This window comes from Ochlerotatus camptorhynchus, unplaced genomic scaffold (genome assembly GCF_037179485.1).
Source record: "Ochlerotatus camptorhynchus isolate MF236.1 unplaced genomic scaffold, CSIRO-AGI_Acam_v1.1 ptg000313l, whole genome shotgun sequence".
In the NCBI taxonomy this organism is placed as follows: domain Eukaryota; kingdom Metazoa; phylum Arthropoda; class Insecta; order Diptera; family Culicidae; genus Ochlerotatus; species Ochlerotatus camptorhynchus.
Window position 1 is genome coordinate 2,878,657 of NW_027040801.1, and position 17,054 is coordinate 2,895,710.

Consider the following 17,054-nt stretch of genomic DNA (forward strand, 5'->3'; position numbering starts at 1 on the left):
CATCTACCATCTCGACATAAACATGCTTCCGAACATTATGGAACTGAATGTCTATTGTGTCTGTAATGTTGAACTTCATGTTTTCATACATCAACATTATTCATCCTCAGAGGAGACCATCCGATTGTAACACGACACCGTAGATGATACATAAAAGCAATACGTCTATCTCGCACGGTGCTTGGCTGTCAACTGGTTTAGTGACTATAGGTTGAACTGCATTGAATCATCTAAATAAGGTTTAAATGTTCGTAGGTGCTTCCCGTGCTTCCAGTCAACGTTCTCGGTAAATAGCGCAGCACTACGATTTGGCGGAGGATTTTAAATAATTGGAATAATTTTATCGTTTTCTTGAAGAGCTGAAGCTACGAAAAGCACTGAACACTGCTGATGCTTATTTATCTGCAGGTATTATACCGTTATACGCATAGCTGTCCCATATTCTATGCAGTCCTTATGGACCGTGGAACAGTTATCCAGTTAACAGACAATGAAATTCTATATGGTTCCGATATCATTACTTCACCATCCGAGTGCCACTTCTGCACAATATTCCAACGAAGGAAACAATTTCGGATGTCAAAAACCCCAGAAATTTTCTGTTTACACAAACGTTCGCATCGTTTATTAAAACCTACCGGAAAATTATCCTAAAATTAAACACCAACCACACGCTCCCACTGAAGCAGTAAACCAACAGCAGGGTCAGCAGTACGTTATCTATCCTACAGTAGATGAACGCTACATTGGTTAAGCTAGCTATTGCTATCACTAACAGTCCGCTCAGCAGACAGAGGGCTCCCTTCACCAGACTCCACTGGCGAGCGCTGAACTTCCGCTTAATCACCAGATCCTGATAGAAGCAGGTGATGGCGTGACCTACGCCTATCAGAATACATCCGGACACGGTCCAAAAGCTGGACTTGGTCGAATAGACGCAAAAGTAGCCGAACGCTTTGAAGAGAATGCTAAATATGAGTAGCTTATCTTGCTGCTTGCGGAGCTTGATGTCACACCAAAGTAGCAACAGCGAAAACGTCGCCCACGAAGAGGAGATAATGACCAACGATAATAGCAGCATTTGCCGCGGCTTTCCCCGATAATAGTAATGGTGGGACATAAACCTTGGCAGCACCGTTAGGAAAAGTACGAAAATGCATACGTCAGTGGATTTCAGAAACAAACAGCTGTAGAATCTGAGCTCTCTGATCGAGAAGCGGAGCGATTTCCCGATCCTGGTGTTGAAGTTCTGTCGCACCTGGATGCTGTGATATAGTCTAGCAATTGATATGAATATCTGGCTTAATGTAAGCCACTTAGTCTTATCAGCTTCCTTGACAGGTTGCACGTTCACGGCTACGTCTGCAATCTCCGAGGCATTGTCCTCGTCTTCTTCGATGATTATTTCCAGTATCTCTACCCCATCGTGATTGTAGCACTTCCCCTCCCGGTTCAATAGATCGTCTTCGCAGTCGCCCTCCAGAATTACAGGTATCTCCAACTCTTCATCGCGGCAGTAATTTGCTGGATTCTTCCAACTCATCATCGGCATCTGCTCCACTTCGGGTGGTGTTTGTGCCGGGAAAACGGCTTCCGTTCCGGTAAAGTTCTTGGCCACATCGTTGTAGAAGGATTCGTTTCCTTTTTCAGTGATTTTTATGAACGAATCTAGGTCAAGCTTCAGGAAGTTCTTCTCGTTCTCTATCAGGATGGTGATGGGAACGAGATTGAGTAGAATTCCGCCGAGCAACACCAGCAGTGCACCGTAGATATAGTCCTTCCACGGGCAGTAGAATATGACCAACAGGAACAGCGGGGTCATGGATTGACCGAACGAGTGGAGGAATTTAATGACAAACATTTCCTTCTTGGCGTTGAAGATCTTCGCTAGGACTTTCCACATTTTTGAAAACACCAAGTGATAACCATAACCTGAGAAAAATGTGTGAATTTGTAAACGGCGTTAGGATTTTCAAAGATACTGTTACTGACCTCCGACTAAGCTGTACAGCAGTACGATCGTCTGGTAGGTTCCGCGATCATCGCTGTACATCGCCACGAGGCCACTGGTTGAGATTCCAACGCACAGCAAGCCAATGCCCACCAGCATGGAACGGGTGTTGTTCAGGTTATGGCGTATGAACAGCGCCCGGTGGATGAGGTTGAAACCGAACAGCATTGCCGATGGGCAGATCAGCTGCAGCTCGACGTTGTCGATCAGGATAACGCCGAAGAAGTAGATCGGCGAAAAGATGATAACCTGCCGAGGGGGATTTTAGTCACATTCAAGCTTGCATAAAATACATTTTTTCGGAATTATTAAATTATAAGATAGAGGAATTTACGTATTGTCGTCAATCTAAGCAGCGTCTGCGTTTCTATTAGTCGCATTTTGTAGAGCGTAGGGGAAATTGATGTAATGTCGGCCTAAATGCTCCTAATTTGGGCCCATACATAAATTCAGCAATCGACTAAATTTTCAATAGCGACCAAAAATATCCATTAGTACCGTCCCAATGACGCGTTCATCTAGATAAAATTGATAAATAGCAGATTTTTAGCGATGGGCCCAATCTTATCCATAGACCAACATTAGATCCATTTCTCCTATAATTAATTTAAAGAAAAATCTGGCATAACAGGATTCCTCAGTCGAAAAAATTACAAGAAGCTCAATGCCTAAAGAGGCATCGTGAAGTCTTCGTCGTGTGGGTCAAAGTTATCTAGTGAGTTAACAAAATTTTCAAAAATTGTTTTCTCTGAGAAATCACTTTCATCTTAAGTGATAATGCTACACAGGCCATCGAGCAGCTGCTTAAGATAGTGTCATAGATGAACTCGTAATCTATTTACATTCTACATCATCGTTTGATTCACAAAAAAAACCAGGAACCCAAGAGCTTCTTTGACATAGAAGCCCTAGAAATAGCACATGGAAGAAAGGAGTCATTGCGCTCGCTTATGGTATTCCTGTGATTTACACGAAGAAATGTTTGAGTTAACTTCATAAAACATTTACAACCATGATAATTGAAAAAAAAATCCGACTATCACAATCACACCTTCCAGAGTAGTACCTGGGGAAATGTTTGCATAGGCTCGCCCTCTTATCTACTTATCGCCAAACTAAGTTTAGATAACTCGCGTAGCAGTAAAATGTTTCCCCGAACGAACCGCCACCGAAGGCCGCAACCCATTAATTCGCTTACATTCATCAGAAAGATATATATCAGTAGCTTCCATTTCGGCAAAATCAGCACAATCAAATCCAGCACCCTCGGTTCTACCATCTCGTTGATGAAGGCTTCCATTTTGCGTCGGATCGCGTATTCACGTTGTCACGAAAGCAGGTCCGATCTACCGAGAGTCAGATTGTTCTTCTATATCGTTACATAACGGACAGTCGGGTGACGGACGGCGTATGGTCAACCACGTTTCGGATGGACGGAATCCAGGAATTCTTCGCACTCCGACTGAAATCCTTATTCGAACGAGCACTTCCGTACGCGCGCGTAGCCTAGATAAACCGTTCGACAAGTACTGTCGCGTATTACAGGCCATTGTCGCGACGACTACGACGTACGCTACTCACGGTCTTATGGCTCAGTGCGATGCCAAGAAGTGTGTTCGTTGCATTCATTGTACGGCGGTTTAGGGGTTCTTTCACACACATCTAGCCGCAGCAAGTCTTCTACCTGGGACTGGCTTTGCTAGGCTTTTTGTCTACAACAGCGTTATCTGTTTATCAGTCTTATCAGTCGTCGTCGTCGTCGTCATCAGGCAAGTGTATGTTGTCCAGCTTGGATGGACGGGCGACGATGCCATTCATCAGGGAAGTATACTGCACTGCCGGTTAGACAAACACGCTTTCATGGTACGAGTACACGGCGAATGATAACAACCCAAATTTGAGTTTAGTTCACTCATAAATGCCATAAAGTGCTGGAACTCAGCGATGAGTAAATTTGCCTCATGTTTTTGCAGGTTTGTCCAGAAAAACTTCCCGAATATGAAAAAAGTAAAGATTGGATTCACTCAGTCTATTGATACTACTCCTAGACTGAGTAAAATTTTCGTCAATTTTCCTAATTTTCCGGCAGATTTGCGAGAGTTTCCACAGGAAACCATGAGGCAAATTTAGTCATCGCTCAGTTCCGACACTTTTGGCGATTATGAGTGAACTAAACTCCATTTTGGGTCGTTCTCATTCGCCGTGTAGGAGGGCTCTGTTTGGTTTTCTTTTGTTCATTGGTCCCGACTACCTCTCTAGTACGGGAAAATATGACTAGGTCTTAGTTACTGGAGAAGGGTTTGTTGATTTCTGGACCGCGCCGGTTAGTGACAGCCCTAATAAAAATTGTATGGTTAATTTGCTTAACGACGTGTTCTGGGTATCATCCAAACCATTTGTGGAATAGTTCAATGATTTGGGCTATCGTTCGTTTATGGTTATTTTTTATTAGGGAGGACTGTTGCGGTTCGAAATGGTGAAATTAAGGCATCTCACGTCTTCTTTTCAAATAGATTAATCTTCATTGAACGATTTTCTTCATCGACTCTGTCTTTCGTTAATAATTCGGCTCCAAAAACATGTTCAGCTGTTCTTATCGTTCAATACTTTCTTTAACAGACAGATATCTAGGTCCTATCTGACATTTGTAAACAAATCGAGTTTAATGCTTCTCTTTACTGCAGAGCTCACCATCTCTAAGTTTTGTTATAGAAATTTTAATTATCAATAATCAGAAAATTATAAAAATATGTGAAAAAACGCCCAATTTGAAAATTTATATAATATCAGTCCAATCTGTCATTCTACCAAAACATTTGACAAATCAACCAGAAAATTGAATTAGGTCCTAGGTAACATTGATCGATTCTCTTCGTCGACTTTCTCTTTCGTTAATAACTTGAGCACATAACCGTTTCTTGTTGTGTTTGTCGTATTAGATGCTAGATAAAAGCTTCTTTTATCGATCTGTGTTATGAAAATACCGGGGAATGTCTTTACACGGCCGTGGGGATACAAAGAGAAAGTCAACAAAGAGAATCTGTCAATGTTACTTAGGGCCTAATGCCCTAATAATATTATGGAGTTGACGAATTAATTGCGATTACAAAAGTACACCAGGGCAAAAGCTTAATCAAAATTCTGTCAAATCCGACGTTCGATATTACAAGCGTGGATTTGTATCCAATTGGGTTGTTTAACTTCCAAAAATATACCGATTTTTATACATCATCTGGTAGAACTTCGTTTTCTGAGCACAACGATATTTTTATAGATCCCGTAGACATTCATCTCGATTTTTAAATCAAGATTTAAATTTTTGATCGTTAAAACTAAATCCATTCGTTGACAGCTAGCTCCCATACAAAGTCCCACCAAGGGGTGCAAAGATGGTGATTTATGATAATGTAATCGTATTTATTTAAAATAGTTCCAGTGTACCAAAATTGATGAAATTTTGGATGTCGGCTCAGAAAACAAAGCTCTTTCAGATGATGCATAAAAACCGGTATGTTTTTCGAAATTAAACAACCCAATTTACGCAAAACTGATGGCATATATCAAGCAAAAAGATTATCACGCAACCGAGTACGCAACATTGCTTAAATATTTTCTACTGGAGGACAGAGATGTAGATTTGATCGAATAACTTGAATTACTTACTTACTTAAGGGTCCTGTGCACCACCAGCGGTGCAAAGGGCCAACGTGAAAGACTTCCATCCTGGGCGGCTGCTCGCTTTTGCCTTGACCTGGGCCCAGGTCAGATTCCTATCGACTTGCTTAATTTCCTTATTGAGGTTCCGCCGCCATGAGCCCCTGGGTCTGCCTCTGCTGTGATGTCCTGCCGGATTCCAATCCAGCGCTTGCTTGCAGATTTCGTTTCCGCCCCGTCGAAGTGTGTGGCCGAACCACCTCCACTTTCGCTCTCGAATTTCTGTTGCTATCGGCTTCTGATGACATCGACGATGGAGCTCGGCATTCGAGATCCAGTTGTGAGGCCACCAGGCACGAATTATATACCGCAGGCATCGGTTGATGAAGACCTGCAGCTTTTGAGTGTTCTCCGCTGATACACACCACGTCTCGCTGGCGTATAACAACACAGATTTCACGTTCGAGTTGAAAATTCGGATTTTGGTGCGTTGACTTATCTGGTTGGATCTCCATACGTTTCGTAAACTCGCAAAGGCAGCCTTAGCCTTCTTGATTCGTGCACCTATGTCGCTCTTGGTCCCGCCGTCCGACGCTATTTGGCTGCCAAGATATTGGAAACTTTCGATCTTCTCCACTGCTTGCCCCGCTACCGTAAAGTTGGAAGGGTTGCCCGTGTTGATATCCAACGATTTGGTCTTGTTGACGTTGATGGTGAGACCCACCGCAGAGGAGCGTTCGGCTAGGTCATTGAGCTTACTCTGCATATCAGAGCGCCGTTGTGCTAGTAGAGCAAAATCTTCAGCCAAATCGAAGTCGTTGAGATGCTCCATGGTGATAGGCTGCCAAAGCAGCCCACGGTTCGGTACACGGTCAATTGCACCTACCATGATCTCGTCGATTACGATGAGAAACAGTAGCGGTGATAGTATACATCCTTGTCTCACACCAGCGGCTACCCGGATAGGGTCGGACAAGGCTCCGTTATGCAGTGCTCAAACCAGCGTTTCAGCTGGTTAGTGGGGTCGGTAAGCAATTGTCCAGTCGTATCCTTCACTGGCATCCTCGGGTTCATCCTTGCTCCACTCAGGCGTCGTGAGATATCGTAGAGGAGGCGTATACCGCCAGTGTTTGCGGCTTTCTCCCCTTCGTCGGCCAGGGAGTTCACCCACGCTTGCTTGTCCCGTCTGCAAGAGCGCTTGACTTCCTTCTCTAGAGCCGAGTACCGTTGACGGGCTTCGTTCTTGGCTCCTCTGGTTCTCGCCCACTCTTTCCTCTGGGTGCACAGCTCACCCAAGTTGTTCTCGCTTGTTTCTATAAAGGCATTCTTGATGGCCGTCCATTGTTCTACGCTGCCACCTTCTGGAACGTCCGCAGCTCGAGTCTCAAGTTCTTCAACAAAAGACCTTTTTACCGCTGGATCTTCAAGTCGGCGTGTGTTGAACCGCCGCCCGAGTATCTCCTCCCGTCGCTGGATTCGTGCCATGCGTAGGCGGATTTCACCGATTAGAAGGTGATGGTCAGACGCAATGTCGGCGCTGCGTTTATTCCGGACATCAAGAAGGCTCCGTCTCCATTTTCGGCTGATGCAGATGTGGTCGATCTGATTTTCGGTATGTCCATCACGGGAAACCCACGTGACTTTGTGCACTGGCCGATGGGGGAAGAGCGAGCCCCCGATCACCATGTCGTTATTGCCACAAAATTCTGCAAACAGCTCACCGTTCTCGCTCATTTCGCCGAGACCATGGCGTCTCATGACACGCTCATAGTCCGTGTTGTCGGAGCCGATCTTCGCATTGAAGTCGCCAGTGTAGATCTTGATGTCACTCTTTGGAACCTTATCCACGACGGCATTCTCCTTGTCCTGTAGCTCGACAGCATCGGTTGGCGCATAACATTGGATTATGGTAAGGTTACGAACCCGTGTTCTAAATCTGGCAACGATTATCCTCTCCGACTTGATGAGCGCAGCACTTGCCTGGGCGCTAAGTAGGAGACCAACTCCACGATGGCGGGGAGCGTTTTCACCTCGAATACCAGAGTATAGTAGCACCTGTCCCGACGGCAGTTTGTGTTCTCCAAAGTTTGGCCAACGAACTTCACTCAGTCCCAGGATTTCTAGCTTCATGCGTCGCGCCTCGTTGGCGAGTAGTGCCAGTTTACTCTGCTGGGCTAACGTCAATACATTCCATGATCCAATTCGTGTCCGTTGTTTTGCGCTAAAAGTCGTTGCCGTTATATCAGTTCGATGTCTTTCTCTGTTGGTTTCTGTAACAATTGTAAAGGTTTCAGAGACAGTAGGTGGTTGGCCTTAGGTGTAACTTCCGGGGAAGAGCATTTCTTATTCAGCCGCTGGATGCCAGTCACACGCTGTTTGAGCCGCACCTCCATGGTGAACAGACGCTCGGGTTGGCGAAGCATTTCCTCTATCACCGTGCTATGGTTACCGCGCCAGTGTTCGCGTCGCACCTCCTCACTCTGCTATTGTCGGATTGACAACATTGCCCAGGCTACGCCAACCAGCTGTGTCCATGTTTCAGCTGGCAGTCTTTTGTGATCATATGACTCGTGGAGGCGTGAGGTAGGAACTTGTAAGGTCCGAAGCTAGGTATATCACTCCTTCCAGATTGTCACTCACCATTTTGTAGCCCAAATGACTTGTATTAATTAATATGACTTAACTTGAATGAATGTAAATTATTCCCTCCTCTTGGCTAGTTTTTGCACCTTGCTGTTGGTTGGCGGGCTTAATTTCATGCTTTATAGTGGAGTGTTGGAGACGGTAGGTTTATGGCCGGCATTGCTGGCTCATGCCGCGATAGAATGGCGCCATGGGCAGGCAAAGGCAATGGGGATTACTAAGCTTCCCCTCTCTGATAACCACTGCATGAGGGAACCAAAGATCTAGTCTAGCAGTGATAGTATCACCAACAATCAATACGAAACTAACGATTTTAAATTGGCTCACCACTTTAGTAGCCTATTGGTCCCAAGCAAACGATTAACGTACCCTATTCTAGTTGAAATTCTATTACTACACTATGTTTGTTTTGATTCGCTATGAAAGTTTGACAGATAACATCAGGGGTGTGTGGATTCATGCAGAACATGCAGGGGTGAGTGAAATAGCTTGGGACTGCTTGGGACCGTTGTTCTGGTACTGAGTGAGCCAAAAATAATAATGATTTTCTTCGGGACCCAGTGGTCTTAGAGTTACCTCTATGGTATCACACTTGTTACTCCTTTAATTAGTACGCTTACATATAGGCACTGACGTTGGGTGTGATACTGGCGGGTTTTGCCGCAAATCACTCTTATTTTATTTATTTTTACACAGATAGATTTATTTGGGTTTGCAAGGGAATTATACTATTGAAATATTTAAGAAAGTGCCCAACGGTGCTCCTTCTATTTGCGTGACAAGCTTTCATTGTTGTTTTCATTGAAGTATTACCAACAATCAATACGAAACTTACGATTTTAAATTGACTCACCACTTGACTAGCCTATTGGTCCCAAGCAAACGATTGACGTACCCCATTCTAATCAAAATTCTAGTACTACACTATGTTTGTTTTGATTCTCAATGAAAGTTTAACAGATAAAATGAGGGGTTATGGATTTTCCTATGTTTCGAGGGGTGAATCGATTAGCTTGGGACCGAAGATAGTACCAGAGCTGAGCCAAAAAGTTGAGCACGTTTCTTCGAGACCTTTTGGTCTTAGAGTTACCTCTATGGTATTACTCAGGAAACAATGTTAAACATCATTTTTGTACATGGTATTGTAACTAATCTTATATGTGCTTCATTTTGATTTAGGATCAGTGTTTGAACTATGGCTCGGGATTTCCACAGTGGCGTGCTCCTATTGTGACATACCCATACGTATTTTTGTGGTGCTACATAGTGGAAGCGTGTGAGCATAGGTGGAGCATATACCCTATATAATTTAAAAATCAGCTAGGAAAATGCAAGAATGAAGCATTTTAGTCTCATGAAGGTGTTACCTGTGTCGAACTAAGATATAATAAATATATATAGGCCAAAATCAAAAGTACTTGAAGCACGTGTAATCACAAGCACAAGTCCAGGTACTTAATAAAGCATGGGTTATGATCAAGGAATCAAAAATATCTCCAAATGAAAAAATGACAAGCGATCAACGAACCGAATAATAACGCTATGTCAGAAGTGGAAAGCAATAATGATATAATCTTCTTTGTACTTTTTCATGACAAGCAGCCCGTGCGACACAACTCATTCGGGGCGGTAGAAGGAAACGAGCAAATGTTGGCAAGCTGCTTCACGAAGTAAAGCCGAAGATGATACACGTGCGTTAACACATAAATTTGGATTCGCTGGTTATGATTGAGAGCTTTTAATAATGTATTAAATTAAACTAATGAGATATCATAATTATCAAATGAACTTAAATAAGAAACTTCCGAAAGTCTAATGACATTAAGTAGATTAACAAAATAATTAGGATGCGAGGGAGGCAACTAACCTTTAAAGTTGTAGAATAAATCTTCTTATTTAGTCTTGAACTTTAATAAGAAAACGCAAGCAGACCAATAGCATTAAGCAGATTAAAAAGGAGAGGAATAGTTTAGGAAATAAGTAAAAGTAGAGGTATGTGACAATTAATAACTTTTAAACTTGTGGAGGTATTGTAATTCCCCTGAGTTTGTTGTACTCGATTACTATATTATTCTCACAATACGTGAAATCTCTTATATATGCGGTTAAAGCATTTGAGTTAAATTATTTCTTAGTGTTCAAGTACTTACATTTGTAAACAGCAGTCAATGGTAATCTATGAACTAAGCCCTACGTAAAATCGGTCTTTCCTTATGTGGTATTGATGCATATTTAACTTTTCGCGGCTGTCGGAATCAACGCCCCTACGTCTACGGAGCTTACGCGGAAGTAATTCGCAATTCGGTAGAGCTTACCAAAAAAAAACAAAATTTTTTTTTTGAGCTTTTGTAGTTTAGAATTTGTTCGGTACGGTCGCGAAATCTTGAAACGTTCTTTAAATTAACTAATTTGATACAAAGCTCAGTAGTAAATAAGTAGAATATCTAGGGAGGAAACCAAAATTAATCAACATGCCAACATGGGCTATCACATTTATTTTGGTTGTACTCGCACGGCTTTCGGAATTCGCCCGGTTTTCTTAACTTACTTAATTTAGATATTTCGTTCGAAACGGATTTACTTATTCAATCGGTTTACTACGCAGATGTATCTACGCGCACACGTCACAGCAACAACGTCATGGTAGATGTTTTCGGAACAGACTTGTTCCGTCTGAGAATGTTTGTTACTCGAGGCAGCTGGTGGACGGTCGAACGACCTTTCCGAAAACCAAACTTTTCTTCAAGTAACAAGTTGTTTTCTTCGTCACATGTTAGGAGCCGGTGATAGACTGCTCTTTCAAACAGTTTTGATAACCCTGACAGAACGCTGATTGGTCAATAACTTGAAAGAGAGGACGGATATCCTTCCCAGGTTTCCGGATGGGTATGACTTTAGCTGACTTTCAACACGAGGGGAAGCAGCCAAGTTGAAGACACAGATCAAAAATCAGTACCAGATGGTTGTAGAATGTGGAACTTAAGTGTTTGAGTTCCAAATTCAGGATGTTGTCGAAACCTGAGGCCTTCATGTTTTCAGATGATTTTATATAGGCCAACAGTTCGTCAGCCGTAATCTCGGATTCCTCGGGAAAAATATTAGAAATCTGATGGAGGTTGGTTGCATTTTCAGCAACCCCAGCTTCGTGAGGGCTGACGATGATTATGGGAGCTGACGAAGTGTTGACCTATCGCGGCAGCTTTCTCTTCTGGATTTATCAGATGAACCACTGGGTCGCCGTGACTATCCAGTGGGGTCAGTGGTGGACTGGGTCTTGGTTTATTGTTAAGAATTTTGGTTAGCTTCCAACAGGGCTTGGCACAATCTGGGAGAGAGCGGATCCTTCTAGCAAAGTTCTGATTGTTGAGGACCACCATCCTGGCTTGGATGGTTTTTTGTTAGGCGATTACAGTGGGTCTTCAAGACAGACAAGCCAGAACGTTGGTATTGCCTTCCAATTGAGTTACGGAGTCTAACAAGATTTTTGGTAATTCTATCAAGGTTCAGAGTATTGCTCATCTGTCTGGATACTAGCACGTATTGTTCCTAGTGGGTCACAGGTTGCGAGATGTTGGGCCTCATTACGGGTGTCACTACACGGTGATTAGGAAGTGATACTCAGAATAAGAGCCGTGATTGCCGTACAAATCAAATGGGAATCACTTCACCGTGACGACAAGTGACAAGTTTTCACCGTGAAGTGACATCCGTAATAAGCCCCGTTGTCTCCCATGTTGCTGCCGAAGATGTCGACGGTGGAGTGTATGCCAGACCGGCTCAACCGGGTGGGAGAGTCCGGCGCTAATATGGTGTAGGGGATTCACATTGGAAAGTGATGCGATCTTTTAAAACCTGTTAAGCAAATGATGCGACCCTATCAACTCAGTAATGTAAAGAGGCTTGGGTTTCAACCCACGATCTTCTGTTCAGTAAGCAAAAACGGTCAGCCTAAGGCCACCGTGCCCCTTACATCACAGTTAATAGTGTCTTCCGAACCGAATCAAGTGTAGGTGCATGCTCATGCTTTCATATCGTAAATAGTAGCTATGTGCTGACGATCACGGGATCTTTATCGGTTTGCATTACCTTATTAACAATTGCGTCGAACACCTACTCCTTATAAAATCATGTTATGACTCGATTCAAATATTTATTAATTGATTATTCAGTCCTACTAAATAGAAATTACTCCACAAAACGGCAAGGATTTCGGATGAATAACAACAGCGATGGCAAACCGCGCAATTCCCTTTTTTGCAATAATTCATTTTACACAGTAGTGTCTTGGTTTTATTCAATACGCCCAAATTGGTTCCTCCCCGCATTAGTTTTGCAAAAGGATGTCAGTATAATAGTGTTTGCTACAGGAATTTCCCCCACGGGGAAAAAAGACGATTTTAGTTTTTTTTTTAATGCTGCTGACTCATTAGTACTTCTTACTGTTTTTCCTCCTCGTTAGTTAGCCATTACGCGCCCTAGTAGATGCGCATGTAATTGTAATTTTCCTCTAATTTATCGGTATAAGTTCACATAAATAAGAACAATGATAAGATTACTCGCTGGATCTGTTCAATCTTTTAAACGCTTTTTTTTTGTTTTCAACAAAAAAGTCGATAAAAAAATCTATCTTTCTCTCTAAAATAACATAACGGAATTTCTAAATGGAAACTTTACAACAAAACCAAGCAAGCAATCGCGTTACAATAAGGATAATGGACAGTATAATCGTTGCTCTCTCTCTCTCTCTCTCTCTCTAGTATAACATTTATAAATACTGCACGTACGGTTGATCCCAATTTGACCGCGGGTTTGTGGCATACTGAAACTCCAAACGGGTTCACTTTTTGAGGTTTACGCTCTAAACGCGCATCTGAGTTCGATCTGAGTTCCCGCATGCACAGTTCGCACAAACAATCGCCTGAAATTCAACGCTTCAAGGAAACTGAGGATGTCGACAAATTTGATGGGTGCGAAACAAATTATTACAAAAAAAGATTTTGTCTTTGTCAATTGGTCAACAAAAGGACAAAATGAGAAATGATTTTCTACCGTGTTTTTTTTCGTTATCTTGCATTCGTGGTTTTCTTTTTTTGATTTTGATCAATGAGGAATTACAATGGATAAATGTTTTCTATAAGTTAAGTTACTTTTTTTTTATTCTTTTAACCATCTCTAAGCTGCAAATTATTATCAATTCGATATAAGTTAGTTTTTAATTAATAGTAATGTATTACTCTCACTTGCGTTACGCATTTTTTTAGGGGTACTCTCGTCCCTTCCTGCTGCTCGCGAATCGGTGCCACATGGTAAAAACAAAACAATGAACTGAGAGCGTGCAATAAGATTGGTGCTACCTTTTTTTTCTCTAAGGCAAGAATTTTGAAAGATGCCGAAGGAAATCATAAAACTCATGATAAAACTTCTAAAATTCGAAAGTGCAAATTTTTATACGTACACGTAGTAGAAGGGACTTGATCTTCTACGAAGCAAATCAGTTTAGCACCAACATAGCGGGAAGCAGAAAGAGATGTATTCATTCTGGTTTTATTAAACTTTCTCTATCAACTTAATCTCTCTACGTTCTTGCACTACTACCTAACTACTAAAAGTGGTTTCCGATAAGCATTTTCCCACATATCTTGCGTATCTCCCGAGTATAGAGGATCCCTCAATTCTGTGTTCGACACGCACTCCAGCTTTGTTTCATCCAAAACCAAACTCCATCCATCCATCCATTCCGTCCCGATATCCCACGCATGCTCGCATTCCCCACAAACAAAACCACATCTCGCAGCCAGCGTAGAATATGAAGCCAATTAAGCCAAATATCACACGACGTGCATATATATTCCTCCGTGGTTCCTTCCTCCTCATCCCAAACGGTTCAACTGAACCCCGGAAAAAGGCTTACCGTACCTCAGCAAATTACCATGTGGGTGTGTGGGTGTGTGTTTCTGTCTGTTGTGTTCCTACTATACTTAACAATCGGTCTGTGCTGGAAAGTCTAGATCCTTCTTGACGCTACGCGTCAAACGGTCCAGCTCCATGGCAGCGTCAGTTCGCATGGAAATTTTCTCGCTGGCCGACACCATATCGCCGCCGTTCGTTGCCCGCGGAGACACACCGGTGCCCGCTAAACTGGCCGCAGCCGGCGAGCCGGACTTTTTATGCAGCAACGAGTTGAAGAAGTTGGCCAGCACACCTTCGCCGCTGGGCGTGCCGGGGTTGAGCTTGCCATCGACCTGTAAATAGTGCAATGGAATACGGGTGGTTAGTGGGGGAAAGTTAATGAGGACAGGTGGTTTACTGGCAGACCACAGTAGACTGATTATTCTATTTTATTGCAAATACCGAAAGAAATTAGTAACCGGTTCAGCCTTAGTTGAAGGTCGTCAGTTCAATCTCAGGCCCGTTAGATTTAAATAGACTTCCTAAGACAATAAAATCAACGATTGTACATTTCGCGGAAACCCATTTTGCGGAATTCCGTGAAATGAATTTCATTTTGATATTTTCTCTACAACTTTGTCTCAGACGTCATTTCGTGTTACAATTACAATTTACAAGCTAGAAAATGGCCGAATTTCAGCGAAAATGTGAATCATTGCCCATAACAAATAGTTTCGCAAAGTTTCATGCAAATAGAAGAGGGTCGATTCAAAAATTCAATTTCAGTTTTCGCTATTTTGCCTGGAACTGCTTTATGCGACCAGGAATGGAGAATTTTGCGGTCAATATTTTTGATTTTGTAAACTGAGTGACAAAACAGAAGTGATGCTAAGGGAACGTCATTTTAATTCAGGAAACTGCGTAAAATCTCAGGAACTTAATAAGAGTTCAGAACTGTGTAGAAGTGCAGCCAGCTAACTTTGTAGAAATTCAACTAACTCTGTAGGTACCAAACCCGAGCATCTGTTCACCATGGAGGTGCGGCTCAAAACGGCATCTGTTCTCCATGTTAGGAGCGGCTGATCACCGTCCTAGTGCCAGCGTGTGACTCTAAACAGAGCTGTGCACGTTGGTCCCCCGCACAGCAAAAAAATAATTTTGATATCACATCAAAGTGGATGCACTACATTCATGTCGAAAATTTCATGTAATTTTTATGACCACATAAATAAACAAATGCAGTAAAAGCAGCGCAATGTCAGTTCATGCATTGTATTAATGATAATTTTGTCCTTTTTAGCAAGTAATATTACACCATATTTTCGACATGATTGTAGAGCATCCACTTTGACGTGATATCAAAATTATTTTTTTGCTGTGCGGCGAGACAGGGGGTTGGGGCAGGCCCAACAAGCCGCCCTGGAAAAAAAACATAAAGTTGCAAATACTGAATAAAGAAATACGGATCGGAACAATCGGCACAGACCTACGCGACGAAATAAGGACTACGATTGGAAACTCGGAACATGGAACTGCAAATCGCTCGGCTTCCCGGGTTGCGATAAGTTAATCTATGACGAACTTCAACCACGCATCTTTGAAGTCGTAGCACTGCAGGAACTTTGCTGGACGGGACAAAAGGTATGGAAAAGCGGGCATCGAGTGGCTACTTTCTACCAGAGCTGTGGCACCACCAACGAGCTGGGAACCGGCTTTGTAGTGCTGGGTAAGATGCACCAACGCGTGATTGGTTGGCAGCCAATCAACGCTAGGATGTGCAAGTTGAGGATTAAGGGCCGTTTCTTCAACTAAATACAGTATCATGAACGTTCACTGCCCACACGAAGGGAGACCCGACGACGAGAAAGAAGCGTTCTATGCGCAGCTGGAGCAGGTGTACGACGGCTGTTCGCAACGGGACGTCAAAATCGTCATCGACGACATGAACGCTCAGGTAGGACGGGAGGCAATGTATAAGGCTTGCACTCGAAAAAAAAATGCACCATTGCACAAATGCACAATGCACTATCCGTGTGTAACTTTTTTATCCATGGGTAAAAATTGATCAAAATCTGGGTATAACTAGTTTGGAGTGAATTGTTTACATGTGCAAAATTTCATAACAATCGGTTCAGTGGTTATTGGGATGTCATCGAAACAAGAAGAAAATCGCCGGAGAATTTTGCGCGCCGTCATGGAAAATCCGACTGCGACCATGAGATGGATCGGAAGACAACTGGGAATCACAGGGCTGGTAGTGCTGATGTGATATAATAGTAGTGACTTTAGTTACTAAACTTACGGAAATAGTGACCAAATAGTGACTTGTAAATACTAAATAAGTCACCATTTATATGGTAACATAGAAATTCAAATACGGTTTGATATTGAAATAAACTTTTTATGTCATGGAACTAAATATAAAATTTAATAAATTCCTCTAATTTAATAGAATCTCACAACGGAATCTCCTATGAGGAGCATTTGAAGTGATTTGAATCATACACTTTTACTTACTTTGATGACTAGCAAATAGTAATTCCAATTTTTTATGATCTTGATTTGATTCTGAAATCTTTAAATATTTGATATATCTAGGTAGATAACTTTGATAATTTGCTAAAAACTTTCCACGGAATTTCTTCAGAATGATCTCAAGAACTTTTTTAGAATAATTCCCCTTCTCTTAAACTTAGAGGCAAATAAGCTTTTACAAAAAAAATGTTGCATTCTTGAAATTCTTTGCAGAACAATCAACAAAATTCTTGGAAATAGATTATTTTCGTAGTTGGAAATGCTTTACATAAAATATCAGAATTAAAGTGGACATTTTATACGATGAATGAGGAGATTAAAG

At 42.3% G+C, this 17,054-nt stretch overlaps 2 protein-coding genes across 2 annotated transcripts in view; both read right to left on the reverse strand.

The window, feature by feature from the left end:
- Window positions 1–626: 626 nt before the first annotated feature.
- LOC135707549 (uncharacterized) lies at window positions 627–3,607 on the reverse strand. The gene is made up of 3 exons (XM_065229392.1): window positions 3,210–3,607; window positions 1,993–2,260; window positions 627–1,932 (listed from the first exon to the last, which is right to left on the reverse strand). Exons 1-3 carry the CDS (start codon window positions 3,309–3,311, stop codon window positions 635–637), a joined length of 1,668 nt encoding a protein of 555 aa, XP_065085464.1. The 5' UTR covers window positions 3,312–3,607; the 3' UTR covers window positions 627–634.
- Window positions 3,608–12,553: 8,946 nt separating this feature from the next.
- The window catches only part of Dlic (dynein light intermediate chain), a 40,323-nt gene continuing 35,822 nt past the window's right edge, over window positions 12,554–17,054 (reverse strand). The window contains exon 8 of the mRNA XM_065229335.1: window positions 12,554–14,550. Within this exon, the coding sequence (XP_065085407.1) occupies window positions 14,287–14,550 (264 nt within the window). The 3' untranslated portion in view covers window positions 12,554–14,286. The remainder of the gene's footprint in view (window positions 14,551–17,054) is intronic.

What these genes read in the sequence shown, in the direction of transcription:
- LOC135707549 (XM_065229392.1), bottom strand. Translation starts at nt 3,311, where the DNA reads ATGGAAGCCTTCATCAACGAGATGGTAGAACCGAGGGTGCTGGATTTG. An exon ending in TATATATCTTTCTGATGAAT is followed by an intron (nt 2,261 to 3,209) that starts GTAAGCGAATTA and finishes CCCCCTCGGCAG; the next exon opens with GTTATCATCTTTTCGCCGAT. An exon ending in GCTGTACAGCTTAGTCGGAG is followed by an intron (nt 1,933 to 1,992) that starts GTCAGTAACAGT and finishes CATTTTTCTCAG; the next exon opens with GTTATGGTTATCACTTGGTG.